The sequence below is a fragment of the Episyrphus balteatus genome, chromosome 3 (assembly GCF_945859705.1).
Source record: "Episyrphus balteatus chromosome 3, idEpiBalt1.1, whole genome shotgun sequence".
Lineage (NCBI taxonomy): Eukaryota > Metazoa > Arthropoda > Insecta > Diptera > Syrphidae > Episyrphus > Episyrphus balteatus.
The window spans coordinates 98,260,685-98,286,624 of record NC_079136.1 but is presented as its reverse complement, the minus strand read 5'-3'; the positions used below and the strand labels follow the sequence as shown (position 1 = coordinate 98,286,624).

The window sequence follows — 25,940 nt, the reverse complement described above, 5'->3', positions numbered from 1 at the left end:
GTAATAAGATAATTTTATGCTTTTTAAAATTTTAAGTAACTTTAATTACAAAAAGAAGCTTTGCAGTTGAAAAAATATTATCTGCATCATTAATAAATATAAATTGGACTAATTTTATTCTAGTTTAACATAATATATTTTCTTTTAAAAGTAATTGTATAAAATTTTTATTAAATTGGTGTTAACCAAAAATAGCACTTGTAATCCCTACAGCTTGACTATCGGTATTCAGAAACAGAAACATTTGTTGTTTTTACTTGCGGTAAAATTCCTTTTATTGTATTATTCTGCACCTTGTAATTTGCAACCATTTTTCTAAATATATATACAGCACCACAGATTCTTTTCTAATTGTAAAAAATTATAAATTAAAAAAATACCCTAGTTTTGCAACCAAAAATAATTACAAAAAAAAATGTCATCACTTGGCGATGCACTTGGTTATCTAGCATTCAAAAATCCAATCAGTCAAGCCGTCATAAATACCACATATAGTTTGGCTAAAAGTACCGTGAGTATTTCGTTCCAATATTTTGCCATAATTTGTACATTCTTTTTCATTAAAAAGTTTCTTATTAATTAAGTTCTTTGGTTTTAATTAATATTTTTATTGTTTTTTGGTATTAAAATGAATAAAATGCGTGTTATGTCACAGGCTCACAGGTGTTTGTGTGTTTTGTTCAATGAACAATGACTAAACAAAAAATGTCGATTAAAATTCGTTTCAAGTTGAAATCTGATATTTATACCAAATTCCTCATAACAAGAAAATCGTAAATACACCCTCTGAATAAAAATTCTATTGCTAAACAAAATCTGTTACAGGTGCGGGTAACTACCACCGAAGTATGCTCATTTATATTTAGCCAGTTCAGGCTTTATTTTTTTCCGTTTATATTTTCGGGCAAAAAAGTGACGGACTCGGATCTCTGGAATTTGAATTGCTCTAACTTATTATTAGGCCTCAGAAAACACTCCAAACCTCCAATAGCTTTGATTTTTGTCGTCTAGGGTTTATAACTTCATGCGAAATACAAAGTCCACAACAAATCCAAAATGTTGCTATATTAACAGATAGTTACGCAGCTATTAACACCCTTATCCTGGCAAACCTCACAAATCAAAGGAAATAAAAATAAAAACTTAAATTTGTGATCTGCTCCGAAGCAAGTTACAACTCAGTTTGTGATAAATAAATCTTCACAAAATCGAGTTATCCTCACCTTGTGAGGTTCTTGTGACTTGTGAGGTATCATTTAGGTTTGCCAGAATAAGGCTTTCGGATAGGCGAGTGTGAATGTGATCTGATGTTTCATCTTTTTCGTTAGAGAATCTACATGTTGCACTATTTACTAGACCCAAAATGTTTAGGTGCCTTCTTAACTTACAGTGCCCGTGAGAAGACCAGTGATTAACCTGAGGTTGTTCCTGCTTAGACGGATACAGGATTTAAAAACGCTCTCGGTTGTATTTACCGAGAAGCAGTTTTGGTAGTTTTGACCAGTTTGCTCTACTGGTCTCCACCGCAATACGGTTAGGGTCCCATTAAAGAGTAACTTGCTCCCGCTTTTGCTAAAGAGTCCGCCTCGTTGTTCCCCTGGACCTTAATATGTCCAGGTCCCCGTGGGAAGTGACTTTGTTTATTTTGCTAAGTTCGTTAAGTTTTCCTATACACTCCAACATTAATTGATTTCGTAGGATTTAAGTGCTTTTATGGCAGCTTGACTTTCAGACTTAATGGCAATGTTTTTATTCCGGTGATTTAATTCGAGGTTTATTTCCGCACATTTTACAATAACATTTACCTCAGCTTGAAAGATACTTGGGAATTGACCCATTGGTATTTAGAGTTTGGTACAAGACCCAAAGACGCCTGCACCTGTACCTTCTGCTGTTGTATCTGTATACCATTTGATAGTACTTTCTTTAAAAGAGTAGTTGATAGATTCAATTCCCAATCTTTTTTAATACTGAGATGTATATTGAAGTTTTTCACAAAGTTATAGTTAGTTCCTTCCTTGGTAAATCTCATGAAAGCTCCCTTAGCAGCACTTTCAATAACTATGTTGAGTGAAGTTAGATCTGAAATAACCTCCATTGCTGCTGTTCTCATAGCAGACACATATGAGTCTTTTTACTTTATTTAGTGATTTCCTAGTTGTTGCAAGATCGGTTATTTTGTGCTAAGCAACCGCACCATAGGTAATTATAGGTCTTGCCATCATACTGTACATCCATCCTAGGATGTATGAAGAATGATGTCATAAGCGAAATTTTTCAAATCCCACATATGCTTAAATGTCAGAAGCTCATATTAGTACAGGAAAGTTAGTAAAAAAACAGGCATGTTGTGGAACGAAATACAGGACGGCTGAATTTTTCAAATCTGAAAGAGGGGTATTAGAAAAGCTTAAGTCCTGCTTTTCGGGACGCCAACCCCCTGGCGAAATCCACCATTTTGGAAAACGCGAATCGCTCTATATCTCCAAAACTATGGGTCCTATAGAAATTGTTATCAGACCAAAGTTATTGGAAATTTAATTACCTTTTCCTTTGTAGTACATTATTTTTTTGAGCGGGCAATAGTTTTGAGGTTATGTTGCTTTAATTTATTTTTTTTTTCGGTTTTTTTAAGATTTTATCATTCCCGGTATCAGTTACATAATTTTTTAAAAAGTAAAAGTTATAGACCATCAAATTTCAATTAATTTGGTATATTTTTGAAAGTCATGCGATGTATAAATCGAAAGTTATTGATCTGAAAACTATAATATTAGTGCAGGAAAGTTAGTAAAAAAACAGGCATTTACCAAAGGCATTTCTGTACATCGTTCCACAAAATGGCTTTTTTTTTATTAACTTTCCTGCACTTAGATTATAGTTTTAGATCAATAACTTTCGACTTATACATCGCATGACCAATATAACAAATTATTGGAAATTTGATGGTCTATAACTTTTGCTTTTTAAAAAATTATGTAACTGATACCGGGAATGATAAAATCTTAAAAAAACCGAAAAAAAATAAACTAAAACAACATAACCTCAAAACTATTGCTCGCTCAAAAAAATAATGTATTACAAAGAAAAAGATAATTGAATTTCCAATAACTTTGGTCTGATAACAATTTCTATAGGACCCATAGTTTTGGAGATATAGAGCGATTCGCGTTTTCCAAAATGGTGGATTTCGCCAGGGGGGTGGCGTCCCGAAAACCAGGACTTAAGCTTTTCTAATACCCCTCTTTCAGATTTGAAAAATTCAGCCGTCCTGTATTTCGTTCCACGAAAAAGTCTATCTTTCCTGTACTATATGCCAGTTTTCAAATTTTTGGTAACAAGAATTTTTTTTCAAAATCATCCTCAGTTATTACTCGTTAAAATTTAAAACTTGAAGCGGGCAGTGAAAAAATTCTTTGATTTGAATGAATTCGACGTCAACCGACGCACATTAAGAAAGGCTGAAAACAGCACCCATTGCGAAAACCATCGATTAGGTCCATAAGATGTTATTGGCTTGTGCCATGCAAAATCGCTAAGCAAGGTGGGTGCCGCATTTGCTTAATACTGATTAAAAGATCGCAATAGAATTTTGGAGGAGTGTTTGGGCTGTCTAAAGAAGGATCCGATTGATTTCGTGCAGCGATTTGTAACTATGGACGAGTCTTGGATCCACCGCTATACAACAAAACAAAACAACAATATAAGGGGTGCATGGAAGCCTATAGTTCCGCTCTAAAAGAGCAAAGCCGATCGTCACTGCGGGAAAAGTTATGGCCATAGATTTTTGGGATGCGAGAAGGATTGAACAATTTCGACCCGTATTAATCCAACTTCGTGATCAGCTGGACGCCAAAATTCATGAGGGCAGCCCTGGTTTTGAGAAGAACAAAAAATCAGTTCACCTTTCCACAAAAGTTTTTTGGCTTTGGGGTATGATGTACTAGTCTATTTCCCCCTGAATGGCCACTATCAGACTTTCATATGGTTCCAAACATAAAAAAATTGTATCTCGGAAGCGTTCGGGTCCAATGAAGAAGTGGAAAGGGACATAAATGAATACCAAAATGAAAACCAAATGAAATACAAATTTGAAAATTGTCATTTGAGCTTGTAACATTTAAGCCTTTGTAGGACTTATAAATTTACGCTGATGAGTTCGCTGTAACTGTTTCAGGCTGAGAACTCTATACCTTGTCCTCGTATATCTAAGCATCTTATTTAAAAAACAGGCCGTTATGTTGTCGGCCAACTATCTATCTATCACTTCCAACTCAATATTTTATCTGCCCAGTGTGGGCATAAATTTGCTCTCGGAACGACTAAAATATCGGCCGATAGATTCGAAAAAAAATTCTTCTAGATCAAATTTTCTTTGATAAGATTGGGCAGGGCATCTTCTTGAGAAGTTATTACAGAACACGCCCATTCGTTTTGCATGTCTTCCTATATAAATTGAGTAGCAAGTTAGATATTTTTCTTGTCGTGTGCTATGTCGTCTAAAACCTTAAAATATAATCTTTTTCATGATAAAATGTGTGCCTTCATCAAATGCATACTAACAAAATAACTTGTCAAATTCATTTCATGTTCAATCAATTCAAACATAAATACTATAAATCGAAGGGAATCGTTTCCAAGCAGAGTAACGTAGTTGCAAAAACAACAGCCGACACAGCAAAAATGGTGACGAATGCTCTTCCACTTTGGCGACTTGCCGGAGGAAACTACAATTTTGTACGCCTAGCAGGTGCAAGTGGTGCTGCTGCTGTAATTTTAGGAGCAATTGGTAGTCACAGAACTCTTGCTATTCAGGATAAGGGAGAATCGAAGGCAATTTTCGAAACTGCAAATAGATTTCATTTCTTTCATTCTATTGCATTGATGGCAGTGCCGTTGGCCAAGAGACCGGTTTTGGTGAGTAGCATAATGCGTACTTAATATGTATGTCGTTTTAAAACATTTTTTTTTTAACACTTTCAGACCGGATCACTAATGGCTACAGGAACACTTCTATTCAGTGGCGTTCTCTATTACAGAGCTCTTAGTGGTGAAAAAACTTTAAGCCGTTTAGCTCCAATGGGTGGTTTTTGTTTGATTGTTGCATGGTTAACATTGTTGTTGTAAAAAATTGATTAAATTATGTTTCAGTTTGAATGTACACACGCAAGAGTGTTGAAGTTTTTTTGTAATATGTTTATTTTTTTACTTGTAATGTATCAAAAACATATGATAAGATTTTTTTTGAAACATATTTCCTTAATTGATTTCTTTTAAACCAATATTTAAAGTAATATAAATATAAATTATAAATAAAAAAAATTATGGAACAAATCAATGTTTTACTATTAAAAATAAGAAGAGGAATAATGTTAAATCGAGAACTTGATGCGAATCATCATTTTTAAATTTTAAAAATGCCTTTGGTAAATTGGCACCTACGGAACAAAGGATTACGTGTCTATCTGTTTGTAAATTTGTAAGGCTGCGTTAATTTTAATAACATCATAGCTTTAAAAAGTACGATCTACCATCATCGCTATACCAGCTGATAGTTATCTGTGCCTAGAGGTAACAAGTTTGCACATGTGTGTTGCCTAGCTATTTAGTGTTGCCACCTTGCCACTAGAGGTTTGTATGAATTCATTCATTTGCCTTCTCTAAACTGCTAGTTTCTCCTCGTTCTTATACAAAATTTAGGAAAACATGTCACTGAGTAATACTATGAGAGATGATTTTGTTTTAAAGGATTTGAATGCAGCCATTTATAAAATCGAATGTCTTGGAACTGTTTTAATGACATTCATTGCACACCTTTAGTTGCGACGCTTTAAAGGTAATGTTTTTGTTTTTTTTTTTTTTCTACTACTCCACCCAGCTTACATAATGGGAAGTAGTATGTACCTACATAAAGGAGATATACAAAAAATAAGTCAAAATATATTTTATTTAAAATTTTTATTATTCAGAATTCTAGTCGAGAATCTCTTTTCTTAACAAAAAGTTTTAGAAACAAGATTTTTTCGGAATAATAATAAATAAACTGGTCGTAGATTTTTTTATGGTTTTTTTTTACCAATTTACGTCCATTTTTTAATGAGTCGATTCCACATCATTTTAAGAAAAATTTAATCCCGCAATCTTTTTTTTGGAAAAAAAAGTCATGAAGACGCAAAAAGTGAAATTTTGCTTTCATTAAATGGTTTAATTTCAATTTTACCTCAATTCTCAAAATTTGGACTGGGGTCCTATTTTGTAAAACGATAATCGTTGAAACTACTTCGTTCTCGTTGAAATGCGACTACGTATTACAATAATCGTTTTACTTCAACGATACTCGTTAATCTTTACGACTGCCATTTACCTATCGTTTGACTATCGTTTTCGTTTAGCTGTCATAATATGATTGCGTATGCTGGTAGAATGGAAGTGAGCCTCAAAAAAATATTTTTTTCGGTTTAGTTTGGCCAAACGACTTTATCGTTTTACATAATCGCTCTTTGTCGTAACTATCGTTTACTTCAGTATCGTTGACTTGCCGCTCGTTTCGTATTACGTAATAGACCCCCTGTTTAGAATTGTTTTTCTTCTCAATTGCTCTAACTACTGCAAAAAGTGTCCTTAGCCTGCTATTATTTACTCTATAAGTCTACATATTTGGGTTCACGTATCCAACTTCATTTAATTGCTGTTTCTAATGGAAATTGTCGTAGTTTGTTTTCTTCAATATAATTTTGGATTTAAAGACTAAAAAAGTTTTGTTTTTTAGAACTTCGCAAGTGCAATACTTCTAGTTTCGTTTACTTCCAAAAAATCATTATGAAAATAAATCTTTCAATTAAAAAATAAATATGTATAGTTTAACGGAGAAAATCAAGGAAAAACAACACTATTTTTGATGTTCTTGAGTTTATGAAGTCTAGGTTTTTAACCAGAACCATTTGTTTCATAAAGATATCGTTGCAAGCGTTTAAATGTTTTCTTTGTAGGTATTTTTCAAAAAAAAAAAAAAAAACATGTTGGAAATAGACCAAGCTATAACTATTTGTCCCCTATGCTAATTTGTTGAAAATACGCCCTCAGAGTGTTTTTTACTCTAATTATTTTACACTTTGTTTATAAAATTTGTTTTAAATTGAATTTGCCTAATTTGTTTTTTGTTATCAAAAATCAAATTAATATTTTATTATTAAAAAACATTTTCAACTGAGACGTTCTCTTTTTATTTCCTAAAGGAAATATCCATATTCCAACAGCATTATTTCATTAGGTCATGGGCCTAGCATCTTGGCAAAATAAATAATAATATTTTTTTGAAAAATTATTGAAAAGAAATTTTGCAATTTAAGAATGGACTTGAAAGCGAATGTTTCCTTGTTGAATGGGGGAAATTATATTTTCTGGAAGACGAAAATTCAAGCCGTTTTAATAAGGGATGAGCTTTGGGATGTAGTAACCAAACCCAAACCAACAGATGCCAATGATGAATGGAAAAAGAAAAATAATAAAGCAAAAGCTTATCTAACTTTAAGCGTTGAAGATAGTCAACTGATGCATATTGCTCATCTTGAAGATGCATCGAGTATTTGGGAAGTTTTCACAAAGAAGTATGAAAGGTCGACTTATGGAAGTAGACTTTATTTGAGAAGAAAATTATATGGTATTCATTACTCTGGTGGTAAAATGAGTGGCCATATAGATGCAATTCTGCGTGTTGTTGGTTCCCTGAGAGCGTCAGGAAAACCTTTAGACGAAGATGAAGTTGTTGCTATTCTTTTGATAAGCCTGCCAGAATCTTACTCTGGGCTCGTTACTGCTCTCGAAGGTCGAGATGAAGCTGATTTAACGATTGAGTATGTCACTGGTAAAATGTTGGACGAATACCAAAGACGTCTTGAAAGCAATGGTGGTAATACTGAAGATGAAGTTGCTATGTATTCTGCGGATAAAAGTAATTACCGAAGGCATCCGAAATCTAGTAAACCGAAGAAGACGGATGGCAAAGAAGTAAAGACATGTTTCTTCTGTAACAAATTAGGACATGTGAAAGCAGACTGCTACAAATATAAGTCTTCTTTGCAAAAGGGGAATCATGTCAAGTCATCTGTAGCATCGACGATGAATGAGAACATCAATAACAGAGATTTTCTGTCATTTGAAGTTTGTGCAGAAGTAAGAGCTCAGTGTGGTGGTTGGTACATCGACTCCGGAGCCACAATTCATATGACCAATGACAGAAATTTCTTTACTTCGATTCAAAATGACAACACAAAAATATATCTTGCCAATGGTTCATCAGTGATGTCTTCAGGAATCGGATGTGGCTGGTTGAAATGCCATGTACCTTGTGGCGAAAATCCTAAGATACTTTTAAAAGAAGTTTTATACGTTCCTGAGCTGGATGGTGGACTCCTTTCCGTGCAAACAATAGCTAATCAAGGGCTTAGTCATTTTCGAAGAAAATATTTGCAAAATCTTGAAAGGGTCACGAGTGATTGCTCAAGCAAGGCGAGATGAAAGTCTTTACAAACTGCAAGAATCTTTTGAGATGTCCTGTAGAGCTGAAAGTTCATTGTGCATTCATCAATGGCATCGTCGTCTTGGACATAGAAATCCAGTAGCTATCGAGAGACTTGTAAAAGAAAATCTAGCAACTGGCATACACATAAAGAGGTGCTCTGACAAAATTGTGTGTGAGCATTGCATTAAAGGGAAGCTGGCGCAAACTAAGTTCCCAGTGAGGCAAAATAGAGAAAAGGAACCATTCAGATTGATCCATTCTGATCTCTGCGGTCCTATGCAGACACCAACTTCAAGCGGTAACAGGTACTTTTTAACACTAATTGACGATTTTTCAAATTATACCAGGGCTGCCAGAAATCATGATTTAGCATGATTTTCATGTTTTTTAAACTAAAATAATGTTTTAATGTTTTCGTGCTCAAAATCATGTTTTTTTTAATCCAAGAGAAAAATCTTTATAATCTTTTTGTAAAAGAACAATCTTTTTCACTAAATGAACTGTTATTTTTAATGGGGGCTATCATGAATAAAAATTTCCCTCGAAATGTTTCCCATGTTTTAAATATGGGAGTGAAAATGATCATAAAAAGATTCCCTCGGAATTTATTGTTATCGGCAATCAATTTTCCAGGGGAATTTAGACATCATTTCTTACGATTTTTTGCTCCCTGAAAATAATAAATTCCGAGGGAGATTCAGGATCGCACAAAAAATTCCGAGGGAAAAAAAGTTTTATTCCCGCCATTTTTGTAATTTAACAATGGCCACCTTTTGAAAAAAAAGTGGGTAGATTACAAAAGCAAATAATTATTTTTTCCTTCAAAGGGCAATTTTTCGCGAAAAAAAACTATAAAGGTTTTGAAGCCAAGATCTAAGAATTCTCCATCATAAAATGAGTTTGATAATTTTCACTTTAAGAATTTTTGCAAAAAGTACCCTGTGTAGTTATACCTCTGATACTTTATACTATTTTCTAAATTGCACTCGAAATAATTTGTTTTATTCCCCCCTAGTCACGATGTGGTTGTTCATTTTCTTTCAAATTTTGCTTTTTTTTTTAATAAATCATGTTTTTTGAACTGAAATCATGTTTTTTTAAATTTCGAAATGGCAGCACTGATTATACAGTGGTACATTTGCTGAAATCGAAAGATGAAGTGGGTAGTGCTATAAAAGGCTATGTTGCGGCCATGGCTAATAATTTTGGAAGAAAACCAGTCATTTTGCGATCTGACAATGGCAAGGAATATGTTTCCAAAGATTTGGAACAATTCTTTAAGAAAGAAGGCATTCAACATCAGTACACCGTTCCTTATACACCACAACAAAACGGTGTAGCAGAACGTAAGAACCGAACCCTTACTGAAGCAGCGAAGTGTATGCTTCTTGACGCCAATCTTCCAAATCGTTTCTGGGGTGAAGCTGTTTTAACAGCAGCCTATTTGCAGGATAGGTTACCAAGTAGCAACCTCGAGAAGACTCCAGTTGAGATGTTCACTGGAGATAAGCCTGATTTGAGTCATGTAAGAGTTTTTGGGTCAAAAGTATTTTCTTTGGTTCCAAAACAGAAGAGGAAGAAGTGGGACGACAAAGCTGAGGAAGGTGTTCTTGTTGGATACGATCTAAATTCAAAAGGTTATCGAATATTAGATCCAAAATCCAATAGAGTTTGGATTTCAAGGTCTTTGAGAATAATTGAAAATGAAAAGTATCTAGACAACAAAGCAACGTCAAAACCTTATCTTCAAGAAAACAGAGCTTCCTTCCAAAGTAAAACGTCAAATCCTTATCTTAAAGAAAATTGCGAGTATGTTGCCATAGAACTTGGAACAGAAGAAAGCACTTTGTTTAGTGAGCCTCCTGTCATCGAAGATGAGACAATATTTCAAGACGAACCCCTTCTTGTGGATGAACAGTCAGAGGCGGAAAGCGGAGAACTTTTTCTTGTAGAACAGTCAGAAGCGCAAGATGAAGAAACTATTCTTGAGGAAGAACAACCAGAAGCGCAAGTCCAAGAAGTGCGAAAATCAAACCGTTCAAATAAAGGTATTCCTCCAGTTCGTTTGTCGTACAAGGCACAAGTTGAAGTTTCCAAAGAACCAGAATCATGGGAAGAAGTAATGCGTTTACCATTAGCAGAGAAACTTAAATGGATTGAAGCTGCACGAGATGAAATCAAGTCAATGTATGTAGTCAAGAAATGTAGTCAAAGTATTTATGGTCTCAAACAATCAGCCCGAAAATGGAATAAAACAGCAACAAATATCTTATTTGAAATGGGTTTTAAGTCTTCGACAGCTGACTCATGTTTGTTTTCAAGAAAAGAGAGCACTGGTCAAACAACTTTCATGTTGTTCTATGTTGATGACATTCTGGTGGCTGGATGTTCTGAAGAGTTTGTGAAAAGTATTTATAATGACATACAGAAGCATTTGAAGATCAAAGACTTGGGTGAAGCAAAACATTATCTCGGTATAGAGATAAAACGTGAAGAAGATGGATCGTTCAAACTTAGCCAAAAATCCAAGATTCATCAATTGATTAAAACTTATAAACTGGAAGATTCAAAACCAACTTCAACACCAATAGAAACGGGTTTCTTGAGATCAATTGAAGAAATAAGTCCAAAGCTACCCAATAACAACTTATATCGTCAAGCTATTGGATCATTACTATATATTGCAACCGTTTCAAGACCCGATATTTCTTTGGCAGTTAATCTTCTGAGCAGAAGAATAGAATCTCCAAGTGAAAGTGACTGGAAAGCTGTTAAAAGAATAATGCGATATCTTGCGACTACAGTTAACAAATCTCTATGGCTCCATTCCAATGAAGACCGAAAATTGATTTGCTATGTAGATGCGGACTGGGCTGGTGATGTTAAAGACAGGAAATCAACGAGTGGGTATGTTTTCCAATTCGCAGGTAGTAGCATAGCATGGTCAAGTCGAAAACAAACCTCAGTGGCCATGTCATCAACTGAAGCGGAGTATGTAGCGGCCTCACATGCTAGTCGAGAACTAATTTGGCTACGACGACTTCTGACAGATATGGAAGTTAACGTTTCCCAGCCCAAAATTGTATATGAAGATAATCAAGGTTGCATTCGTCTAATTGAGTCAGATAAGTGTGGAGCACGAACTAAACATGTAGATATTTGCCATCACCACATTAGAGATCTACGAGAGAAGAAGATCCTTCAACTTAAATACTGCCCATCAAATGAAATGAGAGCTGATATTTTAACAAAACCTCTTTCGAAGGATGTTTTCTTAAAATTCTCAAACTCCTTGGGAATTCGAGCAGATGAAGAATCAAAACATTCTGGAGCGAGAGGGGGTGTTGAAAATACGCCCTCAGAGTGTTTTTTACTCTAATTATTTTATACTTTGTTTATAAAATTTGTTTTAAATTGAATTTGCCTAATTTGTTTTTTGTTATCAAAAATCAAATTAATATTTTATTATTAAAAAACATTTTCAACTGAGACGTTCTCTTTTTATTTCCTAAAGGAAATATCCATATTCCAACAGCATTATTTCATTATAATTAAACTAAATTACAAAAAAGAATAATTCTTTGAATTGTCGTAATTGCCATTATATATCGTTTGTATGGATTTAAGCCCGTTAAAATTGAGTACCTAGTTATACATTATTTGAAAGTGATATAATTCCATGCTTTTCAAAAAAATATCAATTTTTTAATCAAACACAAAAATTCAACGGATTTTTTGTAGTCCTTTTTTTACATGGACGTATACCACTTCAAATGTATCGACTCAATTATATCGAACAAAATTAATGCGATAACGCATAGGTTTCGACAAATATTTTTTAAACTTTGGGTGCTTTCATAAATGCAGGGTTGCGCAAGTCTGACGAATGCAAAGCTTTCATGACAAATGTCAGGTGTTCATAAATGTAAAACGCAAATATTTGCAGCGCAAATGTGCAAATGAAAAAAATCCCATGCGCAATGAATTTAAACTTGAAGAAAGAAGGAAAATGACGTCAAAAATGATACAGCTTTCCTTTATTTCTCAATTCTATCAAAAATTCAGGTCAAAATAACAAAAATAGCCGCGAATTTCTTGCATACAATAAATTTGTAAACATTTGGAGAAATGTTTAAAAAAAAAAGATTTTTTTCTTAAAGGATGGAATTGGTTCATTTTGAAGAAGAGGCTGAATTGAAACTTTTGACAAAAGACCCAAATCAGAAAAAGTGTTCATAAATTCAAAGTAAAATACATGCGCAAATGGTTATTCTGACATTAGTCTGATCGCAAATGACCGCATGTAAACAAAGCAACCATGCAATTATGAAAGCACCCTTTGTTTCTCTTTTCTTGTTTCCAAAGCACAATTATTAGTATTCCGGCTATATCCTGAGCAGTGGCGTCTCGTCAGGGTGTGCAAGGTGTGCAGTGCACACCCTGATCTAAACATTGAACAAGTTCTCATTTACCACGCACAAATAAAATATTCCCAATATGCACCCATACACCCTGTATCACAAAGCCTACATTAATTTTCTTCCTTCTTAATTTTTCTTTCAAATCAAACAACAGAAACAAAAATATCAAATAAGCTCGTACGAAATCCTTCTGTGCACATTTTCTCTCATCAAATAAATCCATCCAACTCGATCGTACACAATTTTCGCAGTATTCCTATCCATCCCCATCGCCATTCTTTGCCCGCAAGATGTACACAGGTACACAAAATCTTTACTTTGATGAATTTGTAGTGAACTCGTACGACGGCTTTCTGTGCACGGTTTCTATTCTTATTTTCTTTTCTTCCGTTCTGTTTTTGTAAAGCATTAAAGATGAAAAATAGAATGAATTACATGGAAGCTCGCGCGAAAAAAAGGAATGCACGAGAGTCGGCTGTGTAGGTATTTTTTTTTCTGTTTCAGTTTCAGGTAGAATAAAGGCTCGTGCGAAAAAATGCAATGTACGAGAGTCGGTGGGGTAGATATTTTTTTTTAGTTTAGGTAGAATAGAATGAATTACATCGAAGCTCGTGCGAAAAAAAGCAATGCACGACAGTCGGCGATGTAGGCAATATTTTTCTGTTTTAGGTAGAATACACCAAACTTCATAGGAAAAATGGGAAAATGAAATAAAGTGGACACAGTTTCATGAGGTACTTTTTTTCATGAGGTGATATTTTTTGTTGTTTTGTTGCCAAAGTTTTAATTTTATTCAGAAGGTGATTGAATAATTAACCACGAAAAATCGAAAAATCGATTTAATATTATAAAAAACTATAATTTATATGTTTTGTATTTAGTTTTTGTTGAAGTTTAATTTATTTAGTTTTTGTTACCTACGGTTTTAGTGGAGTGTTTTTTTATAATAAAAATATACCCAATGATATTTTTTGTTGTTTTTTTTTATAATTTGGAGAAAACAGTATATGGTAAGAGATTGATTAATGAATTGATTTTTTTTAAATAAACTTATAATTTTCAAGGATTGCACACTTATCTAAATTATTCACGCGACGCCACTGATCCTGAGTTATAAATGACCAATGTGAAAAACAGAATCAGTGGACGAATACTGAATAAATAAGTATGTTTTTTCGTTCTGTTTTTTCGTTTTTCCAGTAAGCAGCTCTAAAAGCGAAATTCACTGTTTGGAGAGTTTTCTCACATTTGCCACGAAAAAATGTCTTGGTCCAAAAGTGTCCTATTTCTTATTATATTTTTTTTGTAAGAAAAACAAAGTATTTTTTTTAATTTTTACCATTTATTGTATATTGGCATTTATTTTGTAATAGTTTTTGCTGTATAATTTAAAGTCACTTATCAAAAAAAATATAATGTAGGTAATTTGACAATGATGGATATTTATTATTAACTTAACATATTTTATAGTACAATAATCTTTTTTTTTCACTTAAGCAATATATAACGATATATAATGTTTCACTTACATACTTATGTAACAATATTTCGCCAAACATATTTTTTTTTACATAGAAATACATACAAAACAATTTCCTTCAGATAAATTTTATGTTTTTAATTGAGTTGCAACTTTATTCAATACGAACATAATTATGATAAAAATTATAACAGACACAAAGTAAAATTGTATTTCGATTTGTATAAAGGCACATTTTTTTTTAGTATGTTGTCCTGCTTGTTATTTTGTTTTTGTTTAGTTGTAAACATGCAATGATGGTCTGAGCGTGTTTATATATTATGTATATATATCAGGTTTATATAAAAAATAAATTACATTTATGTGTTTTTTGCATTTTAAAGGACGAGCAAGCTTATTGCCGCTAAGAACTTAATGTTAAAACAAAAAAAAAATATAATTACAAGTATGTTTAAGACTTATATTTAATCATTTTTATTTTGTTTTGTTATCTCGCTTTTGTGATGTATATTTCATACAAAATTGTGTAAATTAGCTTAATTAAGTATTTTGTATAGTTTTGAAGTCTTCTTTAATTCATATAAAGTTAAATTGTTTCGGTTTTTTTTAATAGCACTTTTACTGGATTAAGTTTGTTTTGTTTTTTGTTTTTTTTTTCACAGCAACTGTTTCTTTGAAGGAAAACTCTTATTTACTTAAAGGTTCGTTTGCTATGAACAACTTATTCCGCTTTTTGTTTTAGATTTTCTTCATGGGCCTGTAAAGAAAAAAGAAATTATGATAAATGAATAATAATTTAATTTTTAATACTTTATTTGTTTGCCTATTTTATGAACACTTGAGTTAATTTAGACATAATTAGACCGATTTAAAAATCCTTTCCCATTGAAAGGTTATAGTCTTATAGTAAAAAAGTATTTAAAAATTCTATTTGAAAGATTTAAGCTAGGAAACAGTTTAACAGTTTGGGGTTATTTTTTAAGAAAAACGTCAATGCATTAATTGTAGAAGACACGATTACCTAGTAAATAGTCATTTTCTAAAATAAATCATAAATAATTAAGCTGAACATAATTCTATCCGATCACGTGAATTTTTCGATTCACTTGATTCCTAATGCTTTGAAAAACGGTAAGCTTTAAGAAAAACTTTTCTTTTAAATATTATTTAAGCCGTGAATTCGATAGCATAATAGGGTTCTAGGTTCTATTTTCTATGTGTTCTTTACGAAAACCGTCACATAAGAGCTTATGCTGAACTTTAAAAGTACAGTACTATTTTAATATTTTCATTTTTCCCATTTTATAATTTAAATTACCCGTTTATTTCAAACAATAAATAAAAAACAGAAAATTTAAAATCAAATCAATATAACATACCTGTTTTGATATCCTCAAGAAGTTTTCAAATGTGCCTTTGCCCATTTGGTTAACCATTCCATAGAATACTTTCGAAGTACTTTCTGTAAGCAGTTCATAAGGCGAACCAAATTCTACAGCCCGTCCAGCATCCATAACTAAAACCTTGTCTGAGTCCATAACCGTGTGAAGACGATGAGCAATTGTAAGTACCGTACAATTTTTGAACTTTCTTCGTATTGTAGTCTGAATCAGCCCATCGGTCTGTGGGTCAACATTGGCAGTTGCCTCATCCATAACCAGAATTTTGTTTTCTCGCAAAATAGCACGGGCCAGACAAACCAGCTGTCTTTGACCAACACTGAAATTACTACCGCCCTCTGATATTTTACTTTGCAGACCGAAAGGAAGATCTGATACAACTTTCTTAAGCTTGACCTAAAATAACAAAAAAAAAGATAAAATTAATAGGAATTCAGGAAATAAACTGAAAATGAATCTTTAAGCTTACCTCGTCCAAAGAATCCCATAGTTTCTCATCAGAGTACTCATCGAATGGATCCAAATTGTATCGCATCGTTCCCGAGAATAACACTGGTTCTTGAGGAATAATTGAAATCTTGCTCCTCAAATCGTGTAACCCAATTTCATTGGTGTCTATTTGATCAATAATCACTGAACCATCATTAAATGACAAACGGAACAAGGCATTGATAAGGGAGGATTTTCCAGCTCCTGTGCGTCCTACTATTCCCACCTTTGCACATGGTGCTATTTCCAGATTCAGATTTTTGAGAACCGAATCAGACTTAGGATCCGGGAAGTACCGAAGACTTAGATTATCAAACACCACTTTACCATCCTCTGGCCATTCTTTGCGTGGTTTTTTCTCAGGAGCAGATTCTAAAGCACCTTCGGGCTCGATTGTGTCATATTCGACAACTCTTTCCACGGCCGTCATTGTATTTTCTAATTCTGCTGACTGTCTCATACCCCACTGCACCATTCCTGTCATTCCAATGGCCTGTGTAATAGCCAGACCAACATTGCCACCATTTTCTGGAGGGAAGATAAAGAAACTCAACGTGATGATGGCAATGTATGCCACACAGAAACAATCTAACCAAAATCCAAAGGCTCGATTTGTTGAAATAAACAAATAGAAAGCTGAACTATGTAAATCTTGATGATTATCAAACTCTGTTATGAGTATCCTTTGTGCCCCAAATGACCGAATTGTGGCTAATCCACTCAATGAAGCAGATAGATGAGAATATACAGGTGATCGAGCTGAAAAATAAAATAAAAAATTTATTAATTATGTAAAAGGTTTTACTGATTGATTTAAAAAAAGGGCCAGTTTTACAGTGGACTAAGTGGCACATAGCTCTAAACTTAAGAGTTGCCTGTGAAACTGGTCCTAAAGCTTTAAATACTCACTCATGGCTTCCATTCGTTTGATATCCCGTGATGTCTTCAAATAGAACACACGCAAATAATAGAATATAACTCCCAAAATAGCTGTTGGCAATAAAAACACTGGATTGACCAAAGACACTAGAACCACAATTCCAATCAATTGCAAAAAGATTTGAACTACATCAATCATCACAGAAGGTAGAATTTCATCCACTTGACCCATATCTTTAGAGAATCGATTTAAAATACGACCTGATGGATTTGTATTGAAAAAGTACATTGTCGCTCTAGTAACTCCTTGAAACATTGCATTGTGTAGATATATCGAAGCTCTCATTGCACAACTGAAGAAGAAGAAACTACGACATAGAGTGATTACAATTGTTAAGACAGTGATTCCAGTAAAAATATAAATATCAACAGCATCATTAATTTTGTCCATTCCAACTTCCTCCAGAAACTTTGAAATGCCTTGGACAATCATATTCGGTGGGGTTGTGACTATGAATGTATCATTATTAGATGATTTAATATTTTCTGGAACTTCTGGAGTATTTGGAGTGCCGCGTTTGTTGACCCAATATGATAAAAAGTAGTCTCCGCCAGATGCAAGTATCTGAGCCACTAAGAACAACATCAGAATTACGAAGAATAATAAGAAACCACCAGCAGCTCGGAAATACTGTTTGTATAAGTCAAGTCCTATGCGACCTTGTCCACCAACTTCTTGCACTTCCATGGGTGCATCTTCACCAACACAAGAATCAGCAGCAGATTTGAGTGATGATTCACTATTTTGGCGCTTATACAGCCTACTTCCAGATCTAGACAATGTTCCATCTTCGTTCTCGTTACTCTCTGGATCAGAAAGCAATTTTGCAAAGTCAAGTCCACTTTCTCTCAGCGATTCGTATGAACCCACAGCACTAACTTTTCCTTTGTCCATGATAACAATTTGATCGGCGTGTTGAAGGAACTGAAGCTGATGAGTTACTAGAACAACGATATTCTCTCGCAAATATCCACGCATACATTGATCGAATAAGTGGCGCCCGACGTGAGTATCTACAGCACTGAGTGGATCATCAAGCAAGTATATCGAAGTTTTACGATAAACAGCTCGTGCTAAACTTATTCTAGCTTTCTGACCTCCTGAGAGTGAAGCTCCACGTTCACCAACAATTGTCTTATCTCCGTGGGGCAAAAGTTCAAGATCTCTTTCCAGAGCACATTTCTTTATAACAACACGATAACGATGTTTATCCATTGGCTGGCCAAACAGAATATTTTGTCGCACAGTTCCTGTAAAAAGCCAGGGCTCTTGTGAAGCATATGAGTAGGTGCCATTCACGGTAACAGTTCCCGATTCAGGTGTCAATTCACCCAAAATAGTTTGAATAAGACTAAAAAACAAAAAACAGAAAAATCGTTAACAAAATTGGGAACATAAGAAATATAATTGCCTTACCTTGATTTTCCGGAACCGACTGGACCTATGATTGCCACCAAAGTTCCTGGTTGAACTCTCAAATTGACGTCATCTAAAGTGTATTCTGTCGAAGCTGAGTTCCATTTCGACTTTAAATTGCTGATGATGACGCCAGCTTCTGATAATGTAGCATTACCATTGGCAACAACCATTGGTTGTTTCTCTTGGTGTTTTCCGTTACCGTTTATCGTGTCATGACCTTTAACAATGGTGGATTGGTTACTCGTAGTGACATCATCATCGAGTTCATTATTATCCAAAGACTTATCACGAACATTTGTTTCATCATAGAGCATATACTTTTGAATACGTTTTATAGAAACAAGAGCTTCTGCCAATTGTGATATACCTGGAAAATAATTTAATTTAGTTAGAAATGATTCAAAGTGTTATATTCAAAAGTAAACTTACCTTGGGGAAAGAATACCGTCATTGTAGTTCTTAAAATATTATAATAAGCTGTAACCATGAAAGCTTGTTTAGCAGTCAATACATATCCAAGGAGAACATAGCCAACCAAACTGGTAAAAATTGATACTCGTGTAAGGAACATGATGAAGGATAACAGAATACCACGAATGTATGATACATTTCGAATTGGGGTGATTTCCTTTTTACGGGCCAAAGCAACCATTTTGCCAAATGGAATTTCCCAAGCGTACATTTTTATAACTTGGATACCTTGAATAATTTCATTCATTAAACGCACACGTTCGTCTGTGCGTAGGGCAGTGCGTAAACGTAAAACGGAGGTCTTTTTACCCAAGTAGGCTTGAAGAGGCAAGAATAGTAACATAAATGCGACACCAAATGTCGATGAGATACCGATCTAAAACAAAACAAATAAAAAAATAATGTATTGTTTAGCGAAATTGGAGAGTAAATAAAATTTTTTAAACAGATATTTAATACTTTTATAAATAATACATAAATACATAAGAAATAAGCTTCAATGCGATTAGCATGAATGGGACGTACCTATTAATAGACACTTTTTAAGCTGATTTTAATTAAGAAAAACTCGCGGTAAGTCCGAATTAATATTTACTTAATTTAAAATGATACAAAATCGCGAAAATGAAAGTTTAAAATTTAAAATAAATGAATAATTTGAAAAAGGGATTGAGCTTTTCAAGTGCAGTGTCGGATAAAATCTGTGAATTGAAATAAGACATAAGTATAATTTTCGTTGAGCTGTTGTTAAGATAGATACATTCTAATAGTAAAATACCAAGCTTGTAGTTTTGTGCTTAGTGCACGAAAAACCTCGGAATTTTTTTCAGTTTATAGCTTCTAAAACGCAGATGCTATAGGAAGTCAACATCAGACTAATATTCAGTGCAACCGCAGCTCTTTAGGTTTAAAAGGTCTAGAAAAGTTGAAGTTCAAAAGTTGAAAATTTTTTCCAACAAAGGAGATAAGACATATTTTGTTATAATGGATCTTGAAGAAAATCGTGTTTGGGGATATCGAGATATAACCGAGTAAAATTTTTTATGAGAAACGTAAAACGTAAATCCTTTATTTAAAGTGCAAGAATTTTACATTTCACACATTTAATTCAAAAACTTTTCTAAAAATAGGTATCATTTTATGATATAAGCCTCGACATTATGTCTTTTTTTTCTTTCGATATAGTAGGTTGATAATGTGTTGCCAGAAAATTTTAGAGGCAAGGACCAAGGAGCCGAATTTGAAAAATCTTGAAGCCAAAAACAACTGCTTTCAAAAATGGGCCAACAAAACGCATAAATGTTTCTCTATTTACCAATGAAAAACCTCATTAATATGTAAGGTTCTTAGGTGATTTCCTAAAGGGGAAATGAATTTTATTAAGGACCAAAATTAACGCTACCAGGCATATAACCAAGGTTATTATCTTTCAATCTAAACCATTACAGAATGGTTTAGATTGAAAGATTTCTGTGTGCTGTTGGAAGGAAGGCCGTACTTTTGAAATAAAGAAAACTGTTATGTATATCGTCGGTCTCGTAAGAAAACCTCGTAACTTTTGAATGCCATTCTTTAGAAAATATGTCAGCGGAGCAACCCAGAAAATTTGGGGTCATTCCGAAAACTCTAAATAGACTTAAATTCAAATTTTGCACAGTGCGTTTCTTCCCAACTACTCTGTTGTTTGTTTACTCTTTCGTCTCTCCTGTAAAATTTTGATTTTGGGAGTTACGAGGTATTTCTCATGAGACCGACGATATGTTATCCTTATATCGACTTCGAAAGTTCAATATAAAAGCCTTTTTTTAATTAATCTGTGTACCAATATATTTCAAGGAAATTTCTCATCATCAAGGCCTATACTTTTTATTGAACTTACAAGGGCGATACAAGGATGAAATATAATTGATCTCAAAGTTTAGCAACACTAATAAAGTCAAAATATTTTAAGAAAACTCTTTTAGAACATTTTTTTTGGTTTTCAATCTTTTCATTATTAATTTTCAGTCTATTTAAAAGACTACTTTATGCCATCAATAAATCTAATCTCAGCTTATTTATATTTATTAGTAGATAATCCTCAGTACTAGATTATAATAGTATAGGTACTCCAGTTAACCGTTTCCGTCAAAATCACAGAAAATTGTTCTTTAAAACTTGATGCATCTTATCAGAACTTATACCTAAACACATATGATTTATAAGAATAGATAGCAGAGGGGAATGTCCATAAAATTGTCTATTATAGTACATTATATTACAAGATCCCGATACCACCTCCCATAATTAAATGGAAATTTCTCATTAAAGTTCAAAGCTAGAGCGTTATAATTATTTAACTCACCTGTTGGTACATAAGATATGTAATAACTATTGTCTGAAGAGGTCCCAGCCACAGATAATGCACAAAAATTGTAGCCAAATCCAAGCGGCCAACATCATTTGATATAAGATTAACAACTTGTCCCGCAGTTGTATCACCCAAAGCATTTTGACTTAATCGCAATGCTTTTCTGTATATCATACTGCACATAGCTACTCTCATTTTCATACCAACGTGCATCGTTCCCAACATATAAGGATGTTGAAACATAACATTCAACGCACTACACACAATTATACCTAATGCATAAAGGTATGCTGTCATAATAGTATCGGGGCTTTCACTTACTGAATAGTAAGTTACTAACCCACCTAGGAACAATGGTTGTGTTATTCTGAAATTAAAAAAGAAAAACAAAATTTAATCAATCATAAAATAAAAGAAACAACAAAACTTACCTTAGACCAACTTCTATAAAAAATAGTACAAGACCGAATAGTGAAAATTGTAAACCAAATACAGCTAATGTAGCTCTCAATAAACTTGGTTCCTTTCCAGTCTTGGATTTTCTTAAAAGTTGATTATCCCATGCAGCACATAATTTGTTGCCCAATGTGTCTGAAATTAAAATTTAAAAAATCTTAGTCTTGATGAAGATAAAGTTAATATTTTTAAATTATTATTCTCATTAGATTTAATTGTACTCTAATTATATGAAAAACAAAAAAAGAATATAGTGTTTTTAAGCTTTGATAAGCCTTATCAAACTCATTAACCTATGATTGCGCTTCATCATCAAAAAAAAATCTCTTTGATAATAGACACAATTTTGGTGTTAGGAACCAAAACATTTAAAACTAATCAATTAAGTTTGAAGATTAACAAACAAATAAAAAAATAGAATGTGTTTTGAAATCAGTTTTGAATCACAAGCAGGATGTTGATACGTATTTTAGAAGTGGGTTTAATTGTGATTTTTTTTTAACACTTGAAAAATGAAATAGAAAAAGTAACTGATTCTATTTTTATAAGATAAAAATGTCTGGTAACTTTTTAATTAATTTAAGATTTCCTGAAAAATAGGCTTTTGGTTTCAAATAAAATAAACCGTTATAAAATTCCAAAAATAAATAGTTTTCATTTTTCAGTATTTAGAAATTCATGTAAAAAAAAATAATTTTCTTTCAATTAATTGTTAAAAGAATATAATATCGCCTGGTAGATTCTGTGGAAAAGGACCTTAATTTTTTTTTGTCAGTAAGACTTTGAGAGGCCAATATAGTTAAGGCTCAAAAAGTTAGCTGATTTCTTGAGTTAACGGTGCTTTTATAAGAAAATTTTGTTTTGTTTTAGCTCGTCTAATGTTTAAAATAATGTGAAAAAATTAATTTTTTTTCAATGTATTTTCCAATAAATTATCTCTGTCTCCATTCGAATACTGTGTCGGGTGAACTTTTTATCTTTTGAGGATATCCATGATGGGCAATGTCTAATCGATATCGACCGGATATAGGAAGGGGCAATATCTTGTGAATAAAGTGGGTAAGGCAAAAAATGCTTTTGCATAGGCCTGGCAAGCATTCAAAGTCTTTCGGCTACAATTTATGTGGAACCCAGTATTTTTGTACGTATTAGGTATTTTATAAGATCACTGAAATACGAAGTTCCCCCTTAATAGGAGGAACTATGTATATCCACTTTACTAAAGTAAACTTTGTTCCCAAGTGAACCGAATATATGTAGGTATTTAAAAAAAAACTGTGAATTAACCTTAAGGTGACATTAATTCTCAGTTTCCCGAACCTACAGAGAGAATTTCCCGAAAATATGTTAAATTTAACGATAAATAAACAGTACGTATGAATCATGCTGCTTCCCTGCAACCCCTCTGCTTGGGTAAGGGTACACTATAGGATTTGTTGAATAGTGGGTAGCGAATATTTCGAATACTCATTTCAGAGTTATTAGATAGGTTTTGACGGGTTTGGCAAGGTTATGTTCATCATACTGTAAAGCCTTTTTTTTAATTGTTCATCATTTCCAAATTATGCAATCGCTTCAAAAAAGCATAGCGGTTAAATCTTAATGCTTAACCAAGATCTTCTTGTGTTAGGAATAGATCCTCAACAAGCAATATGCCTCAAATTCAACGTTTTCGAAAATTTTTGATCTTCCTTCACGCTGCCGGTCGCTAACATCGAAAACACGGTTTTTGAGCGACGGTTATTGTTGCACTTAGACTAGTATCTCGGTGAATTTTCTAGAGCTGTCGATGCGATTCAGGCGTTGGCGTTTTCTTTGAAAAAAGAACACTTCCCACAAATGACGATTATTTGGTACAAAATCCAAAAGTAAATAGCGTCAAAACAAATTCAATAATGCGTCAAAACGGTGTTAAATTAATATCTTTAATGTGAACCTTATTTGCCTTATAAATAAGTTTGTATGTGGATTTGAGGTTCGAGTTTGTTTATGGGTGCATAGTTTCAAACACCTACATACACTGGCTGACAAAATTCTTCATACGATTTACAAATTTTAATTTCTAATATTTTTACATACATATATGGTTACTTTTACACCTACGTATTTGTCTTAAACGTGAAATGCTATAATGTATACTTTTATTGTGCCCCTTTTTCTCAATAAAGTTACTACTACTACTACTACTTGTGCCCCTTTTTTAACTAAAACAGTTCGTTTCCAAGTAAATGCTCTTTATAGGTTATGATAAACAGAGTTTTTTGAGTTTTTGTACGAAGAATTATGTCGGCCAGTGTTTGTGTTGTACTTACTTAAGAAAATTTTCCAATGGAAAACGCCACTAATGACAAATCGCTTGAATTCTTAACCCTCTCATAAATAATTTTAATCAATCAATTAAATTTTGTATTTATCTAACAACTACAATGAAAATGTATATTCATAGACAATTAATACGTATATAATTAAACCTTGACAGACAAATACAAAATATTTATCAAAATACAAAAAATGGGAAATGACAATGTTAATTTAATATAATAACAAAATAAAAACTAAAAAAAAAACAGAAATGACTGTGCATGTTTTAAGTTCAAACAAGTTTAATTTGAATATTATACGATCCGTTGAACTGTAGACACAATTATGGCAACATTAAAGCTGTCATGTATGTATGTATTGTCCATTTGATTAGAATTTAAATTAATCTGAAATGAGGTAGGTCTACAATTTCTCTTTGCAATTGAAAGATATAAAGTAATGGACTCATATTTTTCCTATATAATATTAATAAGGTGTGAATTTTTCACATTTGGCTTATTTGCTGCAATATTATCATATGTTACTCAATCAATCACAAATTTTGTTTGCTTTGCTTTTATTTTGTAAAAAAAAAAAGAAATATTTTTGTATAGTTCACTTAAATCGTATCGTTGCTGTTTGTATAGGTTTAAAAGTTCTGCTTTTTAAAACTTTGTCTTGAATGATACTTACAACCTACTTGACTATAAGGATCGACTTAAAAATATTAATTTATTTATATCCAAAGTAGATATTCGGCCTTATCACGAATTCCATTCGTATTGGAAATTTGCTACGATTTCCGAAAAAAAAAATCAGGGAATCCGTTCGTAGTGGAAAATTTCATATAAATTTTCACTACGATCGGATTTTGTGATGGTTTTTTGGGGGATTTCCGATACGAATGAAATTCGTGATAAGGCCGAATATAAGGATATACCAGCTTTTTACTCTCTTAATTAAGTCTCTCTTTTTTTATGTTAATATGATAATTTGAATTGAATTTGTTTTGATAAGTTATTTAAACAATTGTTTAAAATATTTACCTTCATGTATACGTATTTCAATTTAAAAAGTAACTTAACACATTTAAAGAAAAATTTAAAACCTAATCGCATATGTTATTTGTTTAAGATTCTCAAACATGTTCTCTAGTGTTTATAGATAGTAAATACAAAATACATTATGTGTTCACGTTAACGACCGCAATAAACTGAAAAATCACTTGTGACAGGCAAAAGCTATACGTAGTTTTGTTGTCTAACAATAAATTAGAAAAAAAAAACCTTTAAAAAAATTTAAGTACATCAGCACACCACAGCGCCTCTTAACCATTGAATCAGATTTTTTTTTTTCAGTATAGATTGTGACTCACGGCTAGAATTTGCATGATCTTAAAACAAGAAATATGCTGATAAAAATAAGAAACATGAAATACATTCATGATTAAAGATAAATGGCGTTTATTCTCGTTTGTGGGAAACTGACACTTTTATATTTATTTTTCATCAAATATTACCACTGAGTGTCATTTATTTACCTAAATATAATGACAAATTAATTAAATATTTTAAGAAGTAACGGGTAACTATTAAAAAGTAATTTTTCAAAGTATTTTATATGTACATATTTTGCTAATTAATTAATTTTAATCACTTAAAAAAATAAAAAGCGCGTTAGTTACTTCAATTT

General features: G+C 32.8%; 2 protein-coding genes across 6 annotated transcripts in view; one reads left to right on the top strand and one right to left on the bottom strand.

Moving 5' to 3' along the window:
- The first annotated feature begins 175 nt into the window (after positions 1–175).
- Positions 176–5,161, top strand: LOC129916949 (transmembrane protein 256 homolog). 3 transcript variants are annotated; one of them, XM_055997215.1, is made up of 4 exons: positions 176–262; positions 332–511; positions 4,627–4,917; positions 4,984–5,161. In XM_055997215.1, the coding sequence occupies exons 2-4, from the start codon at positions 416–418 to the stop codon at positions 5,125–5,127; spliced, it is 531 nt and encodes a 176-aa protein (XP_055853190.1). In that variant the 5' UTR covers positions 176–262; positions 332–415; the 3' UTR covers positions 5,128–5,161. The 3 variants fall into 3 exon arrangements, with proteins under 3 accessions (XP_055853190.1, XP_055853191.1, XP_055853189.1); XM_055997216.1 differs by lacking the exon at positions 176–262 and having other exon boundaries at positions 269–511; positions 4,645–4,917; XM_055997214.1 differs by lacking the exon at positions 176–262 and having other exon boundaries at positions 269–511.
- Positions 5,162–15,057: 9,896 nt separating this feature from the next.
- LOC129916928 (probable multidrug resistance-associated protein lethal(2)03659) overlaps positions 15,058–25,940 on the bottom strand; it is a 35,523-nt gene continuing 24,640 nt past the window's right edge. For all 3 annotated transcript variants that reach the window (XM_055997148.1, XM_055997149.1, XM_055997150.1), the window contains exons 4-11: positions 21,923–22,082; positions 21,486–21,858; positions 19,100–19,517; positions 18,668–19,037; positions 17,221–18,602; positions 16,292–17,070; positions 15,802–16,218; positions 15,058–15,179 (exon numbers count right to left, since the gene is read on the bottom strand). In XM_055997148.1, the coding sequence (XP_055853123.1) occupies positions 15,144–15,179; positions 15,802–16,218; positions 16,292–17,070; positions 17,221–18,602; positions 18,668–19,037; positions 19,100–19,517; positions 21,486–21,858; positions 21,923–22,082 (3,935 nt within the window). In that variant the 3' untranslated portion in view covers positions 15,058–15,143. The remainder of the gene's footprint in view (positions 15,180–15,801; positions 16,219–16,291; positions 17,071–17,220; positions 18,603–18,667; positions 19,038–19,099; positions 19,518–21,485; positions 21,859–21,922; positions 22,083–25,940) is intronic.

Coding starts and splice junctions, on each gene's coding strand:
- LOC129916949 (XM_055997215.1), top strand. CDS start 416: ATGTCATCACTTGGCGATGCACTTGGTTATCTAGCATTCAAAAATCCA. Junction 512..4,626: donor ATAGTTTGGCTAAAAGTACC/GTGAGTATTTCG, acceptor TATAAATCGAAG/GGAATCGTTTCCAAGCAGAG. Junction 4,918..4,983: donor TGGCCAAGAGACCGGTTTTG/GTGAGTAGCATA, acceptor TAACACTTTCAG/ACCGGATCACTAATGGCTAC.